Source organism: Tupaia chinensis, unplaced genomic scaffold (assembly GCF_000334495.1).
Source record: "Tupaia chinensis unplaced genomic scaffold, TupChi_1.0 Scaffold142846_1, whole genome shotgun sequence".
In the NCBI taxonomy this organism is placed as follows: Eukaryota; Metazoa; Chordata; class Mammalia; order Scandentia; family Tupaiidae; genus Tupaia; species Tupaia belangeri.
Genome location: NW_006202691.1, coordinates 2,039,669 through 2,059,824, shown reverse-complemented (window position 1 = coordinate 2,059,824; position 20,156 = coordinate 2,039,669). Strand labels below are relative to the sequence as shown.

The 20,156-nt window shown below is 44.7% G+C and overlaps 1 protein-coding gene and 1 non-coding gene across 2 annotated transcripts in view; one reads left to right on the top strand and one right to left on the bottom strand.

Annotated features, from left to right (window-relative positions):
* Positions 1–1,763: 1,763 nt before the first annotated feature.
* VASH2 (vasohibin 2) overlaps positions 1,764–20,156 on the bottom strand; it is a 42,057-nt gene continuing 23,664 nt past the window's right edge. Inside the window, exons 6-7 of the mRNA XM_006163720.3 lie at positions 18,413–18,528; positions 1,764–4,951 (exon numbers count right to left, since the gene is read on the bottom strand). Coding sequence (XP_006163782.1) covers positions 4,879–4,951; positions 18,413–18,528 — 189 coding nt within the window. The 3' untranslated portion in view covers positions 1,764–4,878. The remainder of the gene's footprint in view (positions 4,952–18,412; positions 18,529–20,156) is intronic.
* LOC114005165 (U6 spliceosomal RNA) lies at positions 19,424–19,530 on the top strand. Its single transcript, XR_003547054.1, has one exon. It is a non-coding gene; the product is annotated as a U6 spliceosomal RNA (small nuclear RNA).

Genomic DNA, 20,156 nt, shown 5'->3' with positions numbered 1-20,156 from the left:
CACTTCTTATGAGGTGGCTATGAGCAGGTCTAATGGTTGCCATGGTCAACTTTATGTAAGTGTTGGAATCACAGATCTTAAAGCATAGGAAGTAGAAATTCCCCTTTTTAGACAGTAGAATCAAAGAATTATATGCATTTTTACTAAGTAGTAATTTTACACCAGGTTACAAACATTTTTATAGTCAGTTTTATTAATAGAATGTTTCATCTTAAATTGGAAAACAATAGTCTTGGACTTCAACAGTTTTTATACTAAAGCTATTTTTAAAAAAACCAGATGAAAGCCTCAAGGCCTACAGATGAGGATTTGCCTAGTAACAACTGTAATAAGTGGGAACTTTTAAATGCTTACATTCTCACTTTTTAAGGTTTTTACTTACAATATGGCTTCTAGTTCTAAGATTTTTCCACATTTTTTAGTAATAGTTGGCAGACCATTGATGATATGTCCAATTAACATAGTCATCATCAAATTACAATGGTACCATAACTATCCTTTTTTAGTATTGGGGAAAAAATAAAAATATATTGATTACTTTTTTGGGGATATGTGAATTTATTCACAAATAACTTATATATAGGTCATTTAACATCCCTCAAAACATCTGAAAATTTCTTTTTTTATATCCTGGTTAAAATATTGTGATTTTAGGCCCGTTTTATTTGCTTTACCTTGATAGTTAATCCATAAAATTCCTTTCTAACTTAGCTCATCGAATGAAATATTATGACCTGAAAGCCAAAGGGTTAACGTAACCTTCTTCAGATTTTTAATCTCCACTGAAAGTAATTATCCACTTGTATTTACTTTTTTTGACCAAAAGAATTGGTAATTCTGCTGGATGGAGCCTTGTATTTTCCTGCCAAAAACAACTAAGTCTTGCTGAAACCAAATTGCTCATAGTCTTGAGTGCTATACTATCCAAGTTTTAAATGAAACAGGAAGCTGTGGAGTAATGAAATTTTGATTTTACTATATCTTTTGATAGCAAGATAATATGTATGTTTGAAATTTGTGTGTGTGTGTGTGAATTTAGCAACTGCCTGCTTGTAATCCTTTGCTTTCCAAAAAAAAAAAAAAAGTTAGAGATCCAGAGGATTCACAAGGTTGGAGAAACAGGGCTGTCCAGTAATTTGCACTTTGTACCTGTATATTATGTAATAAATTATTATACCCATACAACTGTGCCTGTAGGTTTTGTGGTCTGTGCTGAGCTGTAAAATTTGGCCTATTGCCTCTTCTAAACTATTTCATCACCTTCTCCAGCCTTAATTATTTAGAGTGATGCTGAAAGATAAAAGCATCAAGATATGCTAAAATAGAATCACATTTTTAAGAAGGAATTATTTTATTTAATTTTATTCATTATTATTATTTTCTTTTATTTGGAGAGGTTTTCGCTATAGGGTGCATGCGCCTGCCAGGAAGACAGAGGGAGACAGAGACAGAAAGTGAGAAATCACCCCCAAAAGGGGATGGCCATGCCACAATCCCTTCTTCTCCATTCTCCTCTCAGGATCTTGGGCACACATGCACACGTGCCCGGCGAGAGTTTAAGCAACCAAGTCTAAGACTTGAACTGCCGTCAACTACGTGAGAGTCCAGCAACATAGCCATTATGCCAACTGCTGGTCCCCATTATTATTATTTTTAATTTGACCAGAGGGAGAAGGGGGCAGGGGGTGGGGAATGAGAAAGCAAGCCACCAGGTCCAGGACTCAAACCGTAGTGAGCCATGTGGGAGTCCAGTGCTTTAACTGCCATGCCACCTGATGGCCCTGAGAATCACATTTAATATAAAAGTTGAAAATTGTGAAAGAAGGCTGAGAGAATATGGGTGAGTTACCGAAACAAGTATAATAAGAGGAAGAGAGAAAACAATCACACCATCATATAGTTTTGAGGAAAAACAATCGTCCAGTTTCCAGGATGGTTTTATTAAAGTCCCATGCTGTGTATAAACATACAAGTGATGAGAAAAACATTAACTTGAAACATGCACTTATCCAGCATTCTCTAAAATACCATTATACAAGTTTTCAATTTACTTAGAAAAATACCCACTAAAACAATCACAGTTTTTCTTAAAGATTTAAAAAAAAGTATTGGCCAGAACAAAGTCCAAGAGAATAAACAAGATTTTTAATTGTATGTCAAAAAAACTGTACAAGGTTGTACATAAAACTATAGCTTACAAAAGCCTCAGGTATAGTAAGAATACTGAATTAAGATTTCCAAAGTTCTATTTACCAATATCTATTAATAAAATCCTTATGAAATAATTGACTTAGAAAAAGTGAAATGCTCATGACTTCAGAGTGTATAGAAAATACTAAATATCAGTTTCTGAAATAAAGTGTACTCAAAACAGCACAACATAGTCTAAAATCGAGATTTCTGTCATTCATTTAAACTTTGCATATATTGCCATGATGGCTTGAGCGTAAAGTTTCTTTTGCACTAATGACTTTTTAAAAACTACATTTCAAATCATTTTATAGTTTTATTTTTTATCTTTTGAATTATAGTTGGTTTAAAAGCCAATTCTGGGGGGGGATAAAACATCGAGTTTTTTTCTAGTCTCTAATTATTTTAATTTAATTACTGCACTAGAATTTAGGGAGTTTGGTGCCTTTCCCATGTTTAGAAATTACTTATTCCATAGGCAATAAAAATAGAATGACAAGAACATTTTAAATGTATCTTCATATTTCTGTGACTAACCCTTGCTTTGAGAAAATGAATCTACAAATCAAGGCGTGCATGTGGAAGAAATTAGGTTACTAATGAATCATCAAGCCAGTTGGCAGTTTTAAGGCTTCTACATCAGCATGTTAGAAACAGTTTTGTAGTCTTGTTTTTTCCCCTTTTATCTCTGGGAAACAAAAGGCTATGCAACTGCTTGACATCCTGTATGTTGGGTGGGACAGTACTTAATACGATTCCAAGCTCTTATAATAAAGTTTCAGATGGTTAAGTCAGTACCGTTTCAGAATGAGAATGAAATGATTCACTGACTCCTCTAAACATCTAAATACATTTGGCCATGAGGTTGCTGATGGGTTTGCTGTGTGAGGATCTATGAAGAGAATTCATTTGGAACTTAACTGATAATACCATTCTTGAAGAGAGCAATTAAGATCAGAATTTTTACCGTAGACTGCATTTTAATCTACTTGCAATGTACACAAACTTGGTCCTGTTCACCTAAAGGACATTAGACTTCCTTTTCCGAGCAGTGTTCTTCATTAATAATAATGATCTTTCGGGTACGAAGAGCTCGTGCGCATGGAGCTGAGAGATGAGTCCTTTTGTTTTCCGTGTTACCCCCACAGGGTTTAATTGGTAAAGAGTCCCAGTGAGCTGATTGATTTTTTTTTTTTTTTTAACTCCCTTCCTATAACCACCTTCAGTCCAAGAAAGCCGGAGGAAAGCATCGAGACTGGACTAACACTCGTCGGCAGGCAACCTTCACTTAAATATGCCTTTGGTCTCCTAAGTTGGCATGGCTACCAAGATAAGATGATAATAGCAGCTGTGCTCTTGACATGTATAACATGCACACTACGTTCGTGTTAGCGCTTCATGCCAAGTCACGTGGTTTGCAGCTGGATTTACTCTGCCACTTCCACGTGCTGGTCAGATACTCCTTTTGTGCTTTAAGGACTAAGTCATACTGTAAGGTGTAACACTGATCTGGAAGAATTCCATGGAGAAAAGGGAAGGTTCTTTCAAATTCATTGTATTTTCTAGTCCTAGTTCCTAAGTGTCATGAAACGGCACCTTAAAGCAAGATGCTGGCAAATAATCAGGTCGTGTCACATTGGCCTTAATATAAGACATTGGAATACATCTTTAACAACAGTGAGTCCTTCAGAATCAGAGCCTGACTCCGAGTTTCAAAATGAGATGAAACGGGAACAGAAAGGTTATCTGGTTCTCAAGACCTGCTGATTCATCCCTGGCGTCTCTGCCTTTCTGAGTGTGTATCTGCCAGAGGTAATCGCAGTTGTGCTCCGTCCCCGTAACAGTGCCTATGACCTCTTGTGCTTTTTGGTGGAGTCTGCAAAGTTTAAACAGTAGTGACAGAACACAGACTAGCTTCTGAGCCCGCTTTTTCTGTTCGGTGTTGAAAGAACGAAAACTGCTGTCAGCAAACGCTTTAAGAAAGGTGAAGAAGGAAGTGACTCCAAGATCCTGAACATGGTTTCCCGTATTGCCAGAATGTCGGTGCTTTTTAGTAAAACACTTGCATATAATATCTTAAATCTCATCACATGTGTACATCAGGAAAAAAGCTCCAATCTTATGGAGATCCCCAAGGGAAATACTGGGGAAACAATACAAATAGAATATTAAAAAAACAAAAACCACACCATTAAGTTTGCATATCTGATGTTGAAATGCTGAGGTAATATTAAATGCTTAAAAAAAGCCACCCATCTTTGCTTCTGTTATTGCTGAAGAAGACAGTAATACTGATTGAGTTACCTTACTATACCAAAAGTGGGAGAGAGGATTTCATGGACATTTACTAGTGATGAGGCATAATGTTCAAGTAGAAAACAGGTAGATGGAAAAGTAAAAAAAAAAAAAGAAAAACTAGTTATGGTAGTTATCCTTAAGATCTTGAGTGAGGGAGACAGTCCAACCCCAGTGGGGTTACTTTTTTTAGCTTATTCATGGTTGCCTTTTAGTGAATTTTTTTTTTTAAAGCTAATTGTCATCACCCACTCAGATTCTATTTCCAGGTGAACGCTTAAAAATAAAATTCTCTAAAGTTCTTAATAAATAGTTGCAGTTCCTCCTGAAGACGCTGGGTAAAGTGCAGAGAGAAGCACCACAGAAACCCTCTTGCTGGCCGGTATGGCTTGGCTAAATTCGGATTTGATAGCCCACTTCATTCAGAGTACTGAGATCAGCCACCTTCTTTTCAGGCAGAGCAGGCCTTAGGGTAAAAGAAAAAAAAAGGGTATAGGGATGGCACAGAGAAAAATAATTGAGCACTTCAGAGGAACTCAGTTTTCTATTATTTGTATCATCCCTCCCACTTCCCTACATCCAGCCCCCCAGCACCTCTCATCCCTCCAGCCTTAACTCACAACTCTAGTCTTGTTAAGTCCACCTTTACAGGATTTTAAAATATATATATATATTTTTTTATTTGTTTTTAATTTGACCAAAGAGGGACAGAGAGAGAGAAAGCAAGCTGCCAAGTCCATGACTCAAACTACAGTCAGCCACATGGGAGTCCAGCACCCTTCATGCTACCTGCCAGCCCCCCTGCCTTTATAGGCTTTTAAAGGAACATCTTAACAGACTTTTAAAGTGGATTTCAAAAAAAAAAAAAAAAGAGTGTTGAATGAGCCTTTTCAGCTTTAAGCCTTTATCTGGTCACACTTCACTTTTTTTTTTTTTGGAGAGGTTTTTGCTATAGGGCATGTGTGCTCACCATAAAGACAGAGAGACAGAAAGAGAGAAATCACCCCCTAAGGGGGATGGCCACGCTGTGATCCTTTCTCCTCCATTCTCATCTCGGGATCTTGGGCATGCACACACAAGCACCGGGTGTGAATTTAAGTCACCGGGTCTAGGACTTGAACCGCGGGTGACTACATGGGAGTCCAACAACATAGCCATTACACCAACTGCTGGTCCCACACTTTCACTGCTGAAACCCAAAATGTGTGAACCCTGCAAGGGTCTAATATACTATAATAGAACAAGAAATCTGAGCCAAACAATCTTTCAAACATTGGCCTCCTCTCACGTTTGTACCCAGAAATTACAAGATGACTCAGGTGAATCAGGTTCCCAAGGACATTCTCAGTTGTCTTGATTAGTGAGTTAATATTCCAGGCTTGAATGTATAAAATCAAAGTGAATCTTTTAGAATTCATCTGAAAAAAGTCATTGTGGAAATTAATTGAGATAAATCACCCCTTTCATAAAAATATTTCTAAAGTACGTACCATGTAAAACTACACCTAAGTATTTATGTTGTCATGTAAGAAAGAACTTCGGGCTGGCAGGTTGTGCAGTGGTTAAGGGTGCTGGACTCCCACATGGCTGACCATGGTTCAAGTCCTGGACCTGGCAGCTTGCTTTCTCACTTTCCCTCCCTCCCTCTCTCATGCTCTCATTCTCTTCCTCTCTGGTCAAATAAATAAATAAATAAATAAAGTTAAAATAAAAATTTGTTTTTAAAAAAGAAAGTACTTCAACCTGGGGTGAAAATCATTCAGTAGTGTATCATCTGCCTTCATTAAAGACTTTTTCTAAATTACTCCAATATAAAACTATGCCTAAGCATTCTTACAATTTGTATTAGAGTTTTTCCATTTTCTATTGTTTGTTTTTGTGACAGAGTGTATATACTCACCAGAGAAAGAGATAGAAGGAAAGTGAGAAATCACCCCCTGAAGGGATGGCCATGCCATAATCCCTTTTCCTACATTCTCCCCTGGGGATTTAGGGCACACGCACACATGCACACATGCACACGTGTGTCTGGCATGATTTTAAGCAGCCAGGTCCAGGACTCAAACCATGGTCAACCATGTGGGAATATAGCACCTTAACCACTATGCCACCCGCTGGCCCCTTTCCATTTTTTAATGAGCCTCTTGTCACCTTATCTCATAAGAGATAATGGGGATTGTAAAACAAATTTAGGATGTTCAATGTCCAGTGAGTTCTAACTCAAAAGTTTCACATTTACCATTTTTATAAGAAAATCAGACATTTTCAAGTTATATGTGAACTTCATTCTTAAGTATTAAAAGTAATTACAAAGAAAATATAATTGTTAAAAACTTTCTTAGTTTATATCTTTTCTTTTTTCTTTACTGTTTTTTTAGAGAGATTTTTTGCTATAGGGCATAAGTGTTCACCAGAGAGACAGAGAGAGACAGAAATCGAGAATTCACCCCCCAGGAGGGATGGCCATGCCACAATAACTTCTCCTCCATTCTCTTCTTGGGATCTCATGCATGCAGGCACACGTGACCAGCGTGAGTTTAAGCAGCCATGTGGGCACTCAAACCACAGTTGACTATGTGGCTGTCCAGCAATGTAACCATCATGCCATCTGCTGGTCCCTATACCTTTGATTTTCTTACAGCAAATAGTTTTCCCTGGCATGAAGAGTCCAATTCATTGAACTAGAAATCGACAGCTCACTTCTATCTAGGGCTCAGCTCAATGAATGGGATTAGTCTTTGCCAACACTCCTCTCTCTGACATGGGAAGGAGTAGTCATCAACAGTCTATGATCATCCTCTCTGAAACTTGGCTCTTCAAGGCGGGCAAGAAGTGGTCCCTGACTTGCTACTCAGTCCTACTAAACTAGCTTAATAACTTTGTCTCTGCTGTATGGGGCACATTTTTCAGCTTGACCATATGCCCTGCTTTATCAGTCAGGAGTTATGCCTCCTCTTTGTGTCTCTTCTCACGGTGCTGGAACACAAGTGATGCTAAGAAATGTAGCTGACCGCTGGTAGAAATCCCATCACTTCTTGTGTATAGACTTGTGCTTGTTTTATCAAAGAACTCAAGGCTTCCAGCCTTCAGTTATGGTGTCTTTCAGTTGATACGTACCCGGACATTGGCCTCTCCCTTTAAACAGAGCCACTGCCCCATAGGCCTGGAAGAGTAGCTCCCAGGGGCCACTCTGAGGCCCATTCTTGGGTTGGCAGTGAGAGGAAACACTTTTGCTTGACAATTCAAACTTAAACTTAGTATCTGCCCCAGCTCTAAGGCCACTCATGGAGAGATCTAGGGTTCTTACGGACAAGTTAGGTTTAAAAAGCCCATATCATCTTGTTCCTTCTGTCGTAAAGCCTGAAATGTTTGCTTTGCCTTCCCGCCTGAGGTGGTATTATCTTCTTCACAAATGGCTAATTTGAGACTTTCTCCCTCAAGTGGAATTCCCCATGAATTAGCATCAGCTGAAGGCAAATGTGTTTAGAAAGATAACTCCACTTCTCTCCTCCCCAGCATGCCCCACTTTGACAAAATTCAGTAATCAGAAATCCACTGGCCAAAGGATAAGGCTGAAGTACTGGTATTCATCTCTTGCTTTAGAAAAGAAGTAAGTGAGGATGTTTTCCAGAGCAATTACGATCCGACTTCCACACTACCTTTAACGGTGCTGTGGTGTCATTTTCCTAACTGAAACCATTTTTTTCCTACTCACTAGCATTTCTACATCACTAGTTCAGACATGATGCCACCAATAGTAATGTGAGTGCCCAGTCAGCCTCAGAGAGGTGAGCGCGTGGAATAAAGAGAACACATTCCTAGTGAGTTCTAATGCCAGCCAGGAGGAGTGGCCACGTTCTACATGACGTCAGCAGCCACTCTCACTTCCAAGAGCTGGGCTTCACTATAAACCGTGCAAATGATGGACAGTCTGAACCCCTGGCGGCTCTCTAGACCTCCCGTTGTATGACAATTAAGCAATTCCTATGCTCCACAGACTTGCTTATCGATGGTCCTCACAGACCCAGCTAGCTCACCCAGTTTCTGAGCAACTTTTTGCACATGCTTTCTTCCTGACTTGCCATCCTCCACACCAAGTCATACCTCTCTTCTTCTGACACTCGGAATATGCTGCCCTTCCTGTATGGAAATAATGCCGGCGAGACACTAGCTTAATTGTTTCTGAGGTGTTGGACTAGATCTGTCCTGACCTATTTTCCCTCCCTCTGTCCCGTGCTCAACAGCACCTCCTGGAAAGCGAGTGGCCAAGGACTAAGAAGACAAGGCCTACCCAATCACCGGTCAGTGTGGGCTCGCTAGAGCACTGGAGGAAATTAGCCACAGGCGAGCCACGGCTTCAGAGAATCTACTTTTTAGAGCCCCTTAGCCTGAAGAATCTGAATTCCCACATTTTTTGTAGATTGTGTGTACCTAAAACTTCATTCTTGGGCCAGCCAGCAGTATAGTGTTTCAGGTGGCTGGATCCCACATGCTCAACTGTGTAATCTGGGTCCTGGACCTGATGGTTTGAAAGACACACCAGGCACATGTGCATGTGTGCCCAAAATCTCCAAAGGAAGGAGAGATGGAGAAGGGATTGCAGAGTTACCATTCCCCTTGGAAGGTGCTTTCTTGCTTTTTCTCTCTGATAAAAAAGAAAAAAATAAAAACAAAAAAACTTTTTTTTTGGAGAGGTTTTGCTATAGCATGCACTCGACAGAAAGAGAGACAGGGAGACAGAAAGCGAGAAGTCACCCCCCGAGGGGGGTGGCCACGCCACAAACCCTTCTCCTCCATTCTCCTCTTGGGATCTTGGGCACACACGTACACGCTCCCGGTGTGAGTTTAAGGCACTGGGTCTAGGACTTGAACCATGGTCAACTACATGGGAGTCCAGCGACATAGCCATTATGCTAACTGCTGGTCCCTCTGATAAAAAAAACAATTTTTTTAAACTTCACTAAATTGCTATTGACAATTTAAAAATAGATGAAATTTAATTTGGGAGCCTTTGGCCTCCTTTTCCAAGATCTTTCCTTAGCACTTTCACCAGTTCCCTGGTATCTTCTAGGTGCCAAGAAATCACCATTATAAATAGTTTTAATTTATAAGGCACTTACAACATGCCAGGCATTGTTCTAAGAGGTTTACATGTATTCATCTTCATTATAACCTTGTGGGATTGCTTGATACTGTCTTTCATAGAAAAGAAAATAAAAGGAACGTGCATGAAGCAAAGTCACATAGTAAGCAAGAGACAGAGCCAGAGTTTGTCCTCAGAATCTAGAGTCCATGCCCTAACCAAAACGCTAATGGCCTCCATTTCCCCACACCCCAGTGAAAGCATCTATTTTTTTTTTTTTTTGGAGGGGTTTTTGCTATAGGATGTGTGTGCTCGCCAGACAGACAGAGACAGAGAGACAGAGAGCGAGAAATCACCCCCAGGGGGTGGATGGCCATGCCACAATCACTTCTCCTCCATTCTCCTCTCGGGATCTTGGGCACGCACACACACGCGCCCGGTGTGAGTTTTAAGCCACCGGGTCCGTAATGCGAATAGTGGTCGACTACATGGGAGTCCAGCGACATAGCCATTACGCTAACTGCTGGTCCCAGAGCATCTTCTTAAGCATCTGAGGACACCATGGTGGCTCCTGTCTGTGCACCTTACCTTTTGGTGTCTTTTGTCTGGAATGGCCTCCCCCATCTCACGTCATCCTCACTCCAACCCAAGTGTCACTTAATCCCATCTTTTGACTCCCTACCCTCACAATCCACTACTTGCTTTGGATCCTATGGCATTTTCTTTTGTACGTCTGCCATGGTTTAAATGTGTCCCCCAACATACATGGCTTGGAAACTGATCCCCAGTGCAGTAGTGCTGGGAGATAAGGCCAGTGGGAGGTGTTTGGGTCACAGGAGCACTACCTTCACGAATAGACTAATGCTATCACTGAGTGAGTAGGTTGGTTATGAAGGGATGAGTTTGGCCTCATTTTGTTCTCTGTCACCTTGCCTTTGCCCTCTTGCCATAGGGTGCCACAAGAAGGGCCTCATCCTATGCCAGGCCTCCCTTCTTGGACTTCTCAGTCTCTAGAGCTATGCTCCAACACACTTCTGTTCATTATAAATTACCTAGTCTCGGGAACCAGCAGTTAACGTAATGGCTATGTCATTGGACTCCCATGTAGTCGACCGCGGTTCGTGTCCTGGGCTCGGTGGCTTTAAACTCACACCGTGTGCGTGTGCATGCATGCCCAAGATCCCGAGAGGAGAATGGAGGAGAAGGGATTGCGGCGTGGCCATCCCCCCTGGGGGGTGATTTCTCGCTTTCTGTCTCTCTGTCTCTCTCTGTCTGTCTGGCGAGCGCACGCGCCCTATAGCAAAAACCTCACCAAAAAAAAAAAAAAAAAAAAGTTACCTAGTCTCTGGTATTCTGTTACAACAGCACAAAGTTGAATGAGACAACATCTGTTCAAGACTTTCCTATTTATAAGCATCTTTGATCCTGCCTTGGAGACTGAACAATTGGAGAGCAGGGAGCAAGGAAATTCATCTACGAATCCCACAGTTGAATATGTGCCTCTTAATACACTTTGGTGGAGATCTCACCAACATGTAAATGGCCACTAGGGCTTCATGTTACTAACATCACGGATATTTTAATAGAGACAAACTCCTAAGCCAGGAATTCAAGTTCCCATGACAATATTTTAAGAATAAAGATGAAAGTGTTTTGTTTTGTTTTGTTTTTTTTCTTTATAGGAGAGGCTTTATCCCTGGAAGCCATGTAGGAACCTGCCTACTTACTAAGCTGAATATGATTCTGCAATGACAGACAGCTCGAGGGCTTCCAAAGGAAAGGGACTAGGTTGTCTCCTTCCTCTGTATACCCATCCCTCCTCCCACCCTGCAGGTCTCCAGAGCCTAGGGGAAGAAGAAGCTAACACTGGCAGAAAACAAGCTAAACTGAGATTCCTGGTGAGCTGCCCAGACACTGAAACCCTCTCACAGCAATCGGCTGCGATTTCCTTGCCTGGCAAAGGGCAGAAGTGGGTTATCACTGGCTGCCACCTGCCTGTGGGACCTAGCCAGATATCCTGGCCAGTCCTTGCCAGCTCATCTGAGGGCCAGAGCCAGGCAGCCACTGTGGGGAGGCCTCTTCCAAGTGCTCCCCCAGCTATATTTAGAAGATTGCCAGGGGGTTATTTTTAAGAAACACAAGCACGAGGATGATTCAGCCGGGTCTGCACTTGCCCAGAACCTCTCATCAGATCCAGGGCTATTATTGTAGATTGAACAATACATTCCTCCAAACTCCTCCCCAGTCCAAACAAGGCAGAGAAATCAAAGGGTTTTTCTTTTGCACAGCTCTCAGGCAGGAGTCTGTACCAGGGGAAGATAAGTTCCTTTGACTCACTTTGTGGGAAGAACGGTGGCCCCTTCTCTCCACAAACATGGGTGATCTCAGCCTCACCCTGTGGTCCCATACAAGTAGCCGAGGTGAACCAGGGTGAGAACAGGATGGCTGGTCCCACTCTGAGCTTAGCCCCAACTACAGGTCTACATCCAGGAGCCGGCTGGGCAGGGGCTGTCCAGAAGGGGCAGTAGGTTAGGGAGGACAGGGCGATGGTTCTATGGAGTTGCTCTATAGAAAATACTACCAGAATTCACCACTGCTACGTGGACTTTGCCAGATGCACACGGAGTCCTTTACACTCTGGGGCAGCCTCAGTGCCGAGGAAGAGCTCAACCCGACTGGATGCCGCCCCCAGTGACACCACAAGAAGCCTCGGAATCAGAAAGTGATGGCAGCCTGTGGGGGTCGAAAGGACATCATGGCATCCTAGGGCTGAGTGTGCAAGCATGTGTGTGTGTGTGTGTGTGAGACTGGGTTTAAGGAAAGAAGGAAGAAGTGGGGACGCACCACCCAGTCTCTCTTCTGTGCCTCCAACTTGGGGGGAGAGGTATCCCGACATGACCTTGTGCTAACACACACACACACACACACACACACACACGGTGACCAGAATATAAACCAAGCCCCCCACCTTTTTTTTTATTTGGTTTTGTTTTTTGCCTTAGGGCATGTGTGCTCGCTGGAGAGAGACAGAGACAGCAAGAGGGAAAGTGAGAAATCACCCTGCAGAGGGGATGGCCGAACCGCAATCACTTCTCCTCCATTCTCCTGGGATTTGGGGCATGCATGCACACACACCCAATATGATTTTCAAGCCATCAGGTATGGGACTCGAACCATGGTTGACCATGTGGGAGTCCAGTGCCTGAAACACCACATCACCTGCTGACCCCAAGGCTCTCCTTTCTTGTGAAGTCCTGTAGGAATCTGGTCAGGCTAGGCCCCAATTTAGTTTGTAGGGCCTCTGGGCAGGCCGTGGCGGTGAAGCACAGAGGAACATGGGAATGAGCAGGTGGTTCTTGCACACCTGCCCCCCTCGTTCAAGGCCAGCCCTGCTCCTCTTCACATTCCTCTCTTCCCAGGACTGCAGGCATCCCCACTGGCAGCTGCAGGGCACACAGCTGAGGTTGCTATGTAAACAGACCTCAGCCAAAACAGGTTCAGCCCTAAAGAGATTCTTCAGCCCTGTGCTCATCCCTGAAACTCTCCCCAGGAGGCTTTGGCTGGAAACCAAGGCCAGAAGCCACTGTTTGAGATTCCAGGACTCAGCATCCAGCTCTGACTCTGGGACCTAGACCCATCAGCTCCAGGAACCCTGACCGCATCTAGCCCTGAAGAGCTCATGGAGGCTCTGGCTCGGTGGGCCCAAGGTAGTCTTTTCTGACAGGGCCCAGCATTCTGCTTCGGTTTCTCCAGGCATCCCTAGGGAGCCTGGGCCATATGGCATGCCACGGGGAACTCGTCAGGGTAGCCACTGGAGTAGAAGCTGCTCCTTCGCATCATCTCAAAGGCTTTGCCCTTCCCGTCATGCCCTCCCTGGTTTTCTTTTTGTTTCCTGTCTACCTTCCACACACAGGGAATTTTCTCCTTCCAACACCATCTGCCCTCACTCAACCTGGCGCCTAAAGGTCTGTAATCCTTCCCGAGAGAATAGAGAGGAATTTCCATCCAATTCATGGCCCCTACAGTGAGCTTAAGGCAGAATTCCCATCCAACTCATGGCCCTATAGTGAGCTTAAGACAGAATTCCCATCCAACTCATGGCCCCTACAGTGAGCTTAGGGCGGAATTCCCATCCAACTCATGGCCCTATGGTGAGCTTAAGGCAGAATTCCCATCCAACTCACGACCCTACGGTGAGCTTAAGGCGGAATTCCCAGCCAACTCATGGCCCTACGGTGAGCTTAAGGCAGAATTCCCATCCAACTCACGGCCCTACGGTGAGCTTAAGGCAGGGATATTGACCTCTGTAACCCTGAGGGTCTCCAGCAAGGCAGGCAGGGCCCGCTAGAGCCACATGCTGCCCTAGAGATGGATGACAGGGAAATCACAGAGGAAGGAAAAGGGAGGAAGAGAAACATGAACAGCAAAGAAAAGAGGCAGGACAGAGGGGAAAGCAATGCAAGGGAGGAGGCGAGGTTCTCCGAGGTCCTGGGGTACTCTGACCTACAATTTAGAATTCCATGTGATCGCACTAATGGGCATGAGCTACTGTCACGCTAACACAGTTTGCCAAGCCAGAAAATCATCCCACAAGGTTATAATGAAGATGAATACATGTTTTTTCACTTTCCCTCTCTCTATGTATCTCTCTGCTGAGCACACGTGCCCTATCTCAAATTTAAAATAATAATAATAAAAAATAAAATTAAGTAAGTAATTCTAAAAAAAAGAAGAAAGAAAGAAATGTGATAAACAGCTTGATTATTCTATGTCAAAGGTGCTCTCACACTCCCAGGGGAGCAGAGTATGAGAAAGGGCTCAGGGCTAGCCGGCTATGTGATGGCTAAGGCAGCTGGATCCCAGGGAGCCAACTGCCATTTGAGTCCCAGACCTGGTGGTGGTCATCCCACACGAGGGTGAGGGGGTGGTTTCTCTCCTCCTCTCTCTCTCTCTCTCTCAACTCCTTGCTCTCTCTCTCCAGCAAGCACACGCACCCTATAGCAAAAATTTTTAAGAAAAGAGAGAAAGGACCGTGGGAGGAGGGGTGGGGGAGTCCCCGTTTCCTTCTTGAAATTTAGTCTCAACTGAAGCTCGTGCAGTCATCCCACTTTCCCTCCCACTCAGCTGACTCTGTGTCAACCCAGTGACACTGATCTTCCTTTCTAAAAGGATTACCCAGGCAAGTGTAAAAATGGAGAGGAATTTAGGGCTGGAAGAGGCTCCAGCTATGGGGAGGAGGTGGAAAGGGATACAAAGTCACTAAAATTATCCAGGCACAGACAGGGCCTGGGGCCCACAGCTGATGGGCCTCTGGCCTGTTATGGTAATTTTCCATTCTTTGGGCCATTCCCAACACATTTAGAAATGACTTGATGGCCTTATGTAATACTGAAATAATAGCACAGTGACGAGGCCCCAAACCCTAGTCCCGCCCATCCGACAGGATTCCTGGAGTTTGTGGAATTAGTGGGAAATAACCGTATTTGTCGCTTTCATATTCGGCATTTCCTTGCCCAAAGCAAGATCACCTCGGCAGCAGCCTGCTTGCTGAGGGCTGGAGGGGAGACGAGCAGCTGCCTATCGCTAGACATACCTCGAGCCAGGGTGCCTTGGGTCCCAGCCTGTGGCAAAGGCCAAAACTGGCATCTGCAGAGGGAGGGAGGGGCCTGTGGTCCCCAGCTCTCATAGCCCTCCTCACCTTTTAGCAGCTGCTCATCACTTTCAAAAATATTTTTACCGTTGAACCACAAGCCATCAATCGCTCTGTGCTCCTGGGGCTGGGATGGACTTTGAGGATGGAGGGAGAAGGGTGATGGAAGTGTCCCCTCTTCCCGTGAGTGGTCCTTCCTGGCCCTTGGGGGAATTTTACCTTGCCCTGTTTTTTTTTTTTTTTTTTTTTTTCCCACAGTCCCAGGCTCGCTCTGGGACTTCAGGTAGGCAGGAAGAGAAAAGGCAAGTGGGGCCCCACACCAGAGGGTGGCTGTGCCCTCAGTGTGGCCAGCAACAGGTGCCCTGGGAGGCTAGGGTGCCGCATCACACTCCTGGGTCCATTCTCTCTTGCCCTGACTATTCCTTCCCCATCTCCTGTCTGGCTCTTCTTCCTTGGCCTCCCAGAGGCTCGTCATCCTTTCTTTTTCTTTTTTCTCTTACTTCTCTCCTGCAAACGTATCCAGCTATCATTTCCACTATCACCTCTGAGGATGCGGCTCTAATGCTACTTCTAGTTCCCAACTTCCTCAAACTCCAGATCCACATTTCCAGTAGCTTCTTTTTTTTTTTTTTTTTCTTTATAGATTTTTGCTATAGGATGGGTGCGCTACCCGGTTTCTTGATAGATTTTTGCTATAGGATGCATGCGCTCACTGGAGAGACAGAGACAGAAAGCGAGAAGTTGCCCCCTAGTGGGGATGGCCACACTGCAATCCTTTCTCCATTCTCCTCTTGGGATCTTAGGCACACACGCACCTGGTGTGAGTTTTAAGCTGCCAGGTCTGGGACTCAAATTGCAGTGATGTAACCATTACAGCATCTGCTGGTCTCTCCAGTAGCTTCTAAGACATACCCCTAAATGCTTAAGCAGCACCTCAAATCTCACCGTCCACGCCGACACCATCCCAACCTTGTCTCCATAACCAGTTCCTAAGATCGTTACCATTCCTGGGTGTTCGTGATAACTTCTGGTTAAAACTTAAAGTGCTCTGCCCTCCAGGTTCCAGCGGGTCCAAGAAAACAAGAGTCCTTGCAAACCAGTAGCTGCCATTCTGTGCACGAACACATCTCCATGCAGAATGCTTGGGCGCTCACCCGCTCTAGACTCTGGAGTCAAGAGGGAGAAGCAGGTCTTATAGACTGCTCTATATGTGCTGAAGGGTGGGTGCTCCTACAGGAATGATTCGGACCTCCTTGGGCAGAAAGGATGATCAGTGAGCTAAGGGGGGCTCCTCGCAGCTTTCTGGGCTGTCTCCTCTTGCTGGGTTACTCACGCTACACCAAATGACCCTACGGGAAGGGTTCATGTAGTCACAGTCCTTTGAGACAAGTGCTACTTTGTTCAATGACAGCAGTGAATGGATGTTTGAATCAGGGACAAAGAGAAAGAAGGGTTAGGGTCAAAGGTCAAGAGTGTTAGTCAGCTCCCGGGAGCAGGATCAGGTTCTGGAGGCCACCAGTGAAAGGGCTGCAGCCATTCTGCTCCCAAACAGGACAGAACCACGCTGGAACCACCCTGAGCTCCGGCCTCCTGTGCTACAGAAGGACCTCACCCCTGCTTCCTCTCCCAGCCCCCTGAGTCCCTGCCATCCCTGCCACCCTGGACACCAGCTGTTTTAGCCGAAGCCCTTCTGACTGTAAATGCTGATTGGCAGTGGGATGTGCCATGGGGGCAAGGAAGGAAACTTTCTTGGAGCTTAAAATACTTCATCTTGTTCTGCTCTTCCCCAAATAGAATCCTCTTTTCTGCCCCTCTCCTCCCCAGAGTCAGAGGATGTAGATTCTAGCCCCAGCTCCCTCACTGACCAGCCATGAGATTTAGAATGAGATAACAAACCCTTCTTGTATTCTGGTTTCTTCATCTGAAAATGAGACTTGTAAAATGTCTCCTGTCCACGCTGTGATCACGCTGTGCTGGTATTCAGCAGCAGTTCACCCTTAACAAGTCGCTCTGACTACATCATCTCAGTCAGTCCTTACAACCAGCTGGTCAGAGAGAAAGCATTTTTATCCTCTCTTACCAATGAGGAAACTAAGGTTCCCTAAGGACGAAGGACCTGCCTGGCTGCACGGCTAATACGTGGCAGACCTGGGACTTGACCAAGGCTCCTGGACACTGCACCCATAGCCTCCAGCAAGGCTCAGCATGCTGCTATTATTAGGAAAGGTAGTCTTTTCCCCCAGTATAATTATGGCTCAAAGATTTGCCAGTGGGTTACTCTGGGCACCCTCAGCATTTTCAATCTGTCATTGCTTAAGTGGGTCATTTTGATCTAAGAAGGAGGTGTGGAATCCCTAGCCTCAGCAAAATCAGGGGAGGGTAGTGTCAGCCAAGACAGAGGATGAGCCTGGGGTATTTCTGATGCTACCATCTGCTGACAGGGACCACATTTTCTGCTGGGTGCCGTGGGTTACTGAATTTTAGGAAGTTCGTAATTTTTTTTGAGAAAGATTTCTGCTATAGGGCATGTGTGCTTGCTGGAGAGACAGAGATAGAGAGACAGAAAGCAAAAAAATCACTCCCCAGGGGCATGGCCACACCACAGTCCCTTCTCCACCATTCTTCTCTCAGGATGGGCACACATGCACACATGCCTGGTCTGAGTACCATTCTCCTCTCACAATATTTTGCACACACACACACACACACACACACACACACACACACACACGGTGTGAGTTTTAAGCTGCTAGATCCAGGACTCAAATCATAGTTGACTACGTGGGAGTCCAGCGATGTGACCATTATGTCATCTGCAGATCCCGGAGGTTCATAAATTCTAACAATCCCACTTTAGAGGTAAGAAAACATACGTCCAGAAAGGTTCCATGACATGCCCGAGGTCACGCAGCTGGTGAGTAGCTGAGCTGGTCTCAGACTCAGGTTTCCTAATGCTAAGTCCTCTGTCCCACCTGTGTGCCCTGGGTTTCGGGCTCTTCTTCCTCTTGTGCTGCATGGCTTACCCCTCACTTTGTGCACATGACTCAGTCAGTAGAAGAGCAGCAGTGGAGGTGATGAGTATAACAAATTCATTCAAACGCTACGCCTAGGACACAGCCTTGTCTCCACGGGCCAGGACAACCCCACCATGCTCGTGTTGGGCCTCGAGCCGGGGAAGAGGGAATGTTACTCACGACTTGTCTCGCCTGCCAAGCCTTCTCGGGGGGCTTGCTTGTCTCCTTCGGGGGGACAGGGATTTTCCCCGGCTTCTCACTTGGGTTGGAGAGTGGGCACTTGCAGGTTTCAAGATCTGAGAGAGACATGAGGAGTTAACCACACTGGTTCCTAAAGGACCCTCGCCCTCATGTCTTCTGACAGCACAGCCTCCCAGCCCCCAGCCCATTCATGGCACTGAGCAGGAGACTTCTAAAGGAGGAAGTTGGGGACACACGTTCCTCTCTTTCTGCTCTAGCAAGAAGCAAGGGTGCCACTTCCCAGAGGGCAATGTGGATGATCACACTGCACCCACTTTTCCATGGCAAAGAGAGGAACATAGCCACTGACTCCGCCTCTTGGAGCTGTGTCTGGTAGCTTGGCAAGTTCTTTCCTCGAAAGGAAAAGTCCCATCTACACTGCCCCAGAAACCAGCTTGTTCTTCTTCTGACTCTCCCATCCCACAGGCACGCACAGAGTGCTTTTCAATTGATCAAGGATCTCCACTCCGGGTCCTGCAGAGTGACAACGACAAATTCTCAGGTGCTCAACATAACAAGCCTGAGTCAGCATGACCCCTTCCCACAGTCTTTGGTGCTTACAAAGGTTCTTAGTGACTCTGCAAGCACAGGAGGGACACGACGAAGAGAGAGCGTTATGTCACTTTGGAGGTAAAACCAGTAGAGGAGAGAAGGGCTTATGAGTTTAGTGTACATGAGACCGGCCCAGTGTATGCGCCCTTGTTTGTGACTGTTGATACCAGGTTAGAATTTTATATCAAACACCTACAACTGTGTCACACTGCTAAGACCCTGTGCTTCACAGGTTGGGACCAGATGAGAGACCTGGGTCAATTTCTGCCCAACCTAAAAACCGATTGCAATGGTGTGTGTCTGTCCAAGCCACTCAGAGAGGCTGAGGCAGAAGGATAGCAAGCTCAAGTCTGGTCTGAGCAACGGAGCAAGACCCTGTCTTATAAAGAGCAGAGTATGGTGCTCACTTGGGCAGCACGTATAGTAAAACTGGAATGATACAGAGAAGATTAGCATGACCCCTGCACCAGGATGACATGCAAATTCGTGAAGCATTCCATATTTTTCAGATGGCAAACCACAGACCATTTGGTAGGCAAAACTGAGTTGGGAAGGTTCATGTGTGAATCGTATGCAGGCTGTTTGCTTCTCAACAGTTTCAGTAGCTGACATGTACATATGTTCTCCAAAATATTTAAAACCATATTATCTCTGCTGGTAGAGTCACAAACAAACTCGTAACAAATATTTTGAAAGTTATCTTTAAAATGTAGTGTTTTGGGAATTTTGAAAGCTGTTTATTAACTGTCAAGAACTATGGAGTATGAGCAAAGATATTTTGATATGTAAAGTAAGTGTTTGTGGGAAAATGTAAAAAAAAAAAATTAATGAAAAAAGCAGAGTATGGTGGCATGTACCTATTCCCAACTGGGAGACTGAGGCAAGGAGATTCTATTAAAGAAACAAACAAAAAAGGAATTTTATGCCAAAGGGCTTTGCAACTTACAAAGCAAAGCCAAGCTATGACTATGAAATAGACCATAAACAGAGTGACTAACTCACCCAGGTTTCCCCAGACCTTTTTTTTAGTACTGAAAAACCTCATGTCCTGGGAAGTCCCTCAGTTCCCAACAAAATGGCATGATTGGCTACTCTATTATAAGTACAGAAAAGAACAAAACTAGAGCTTCTC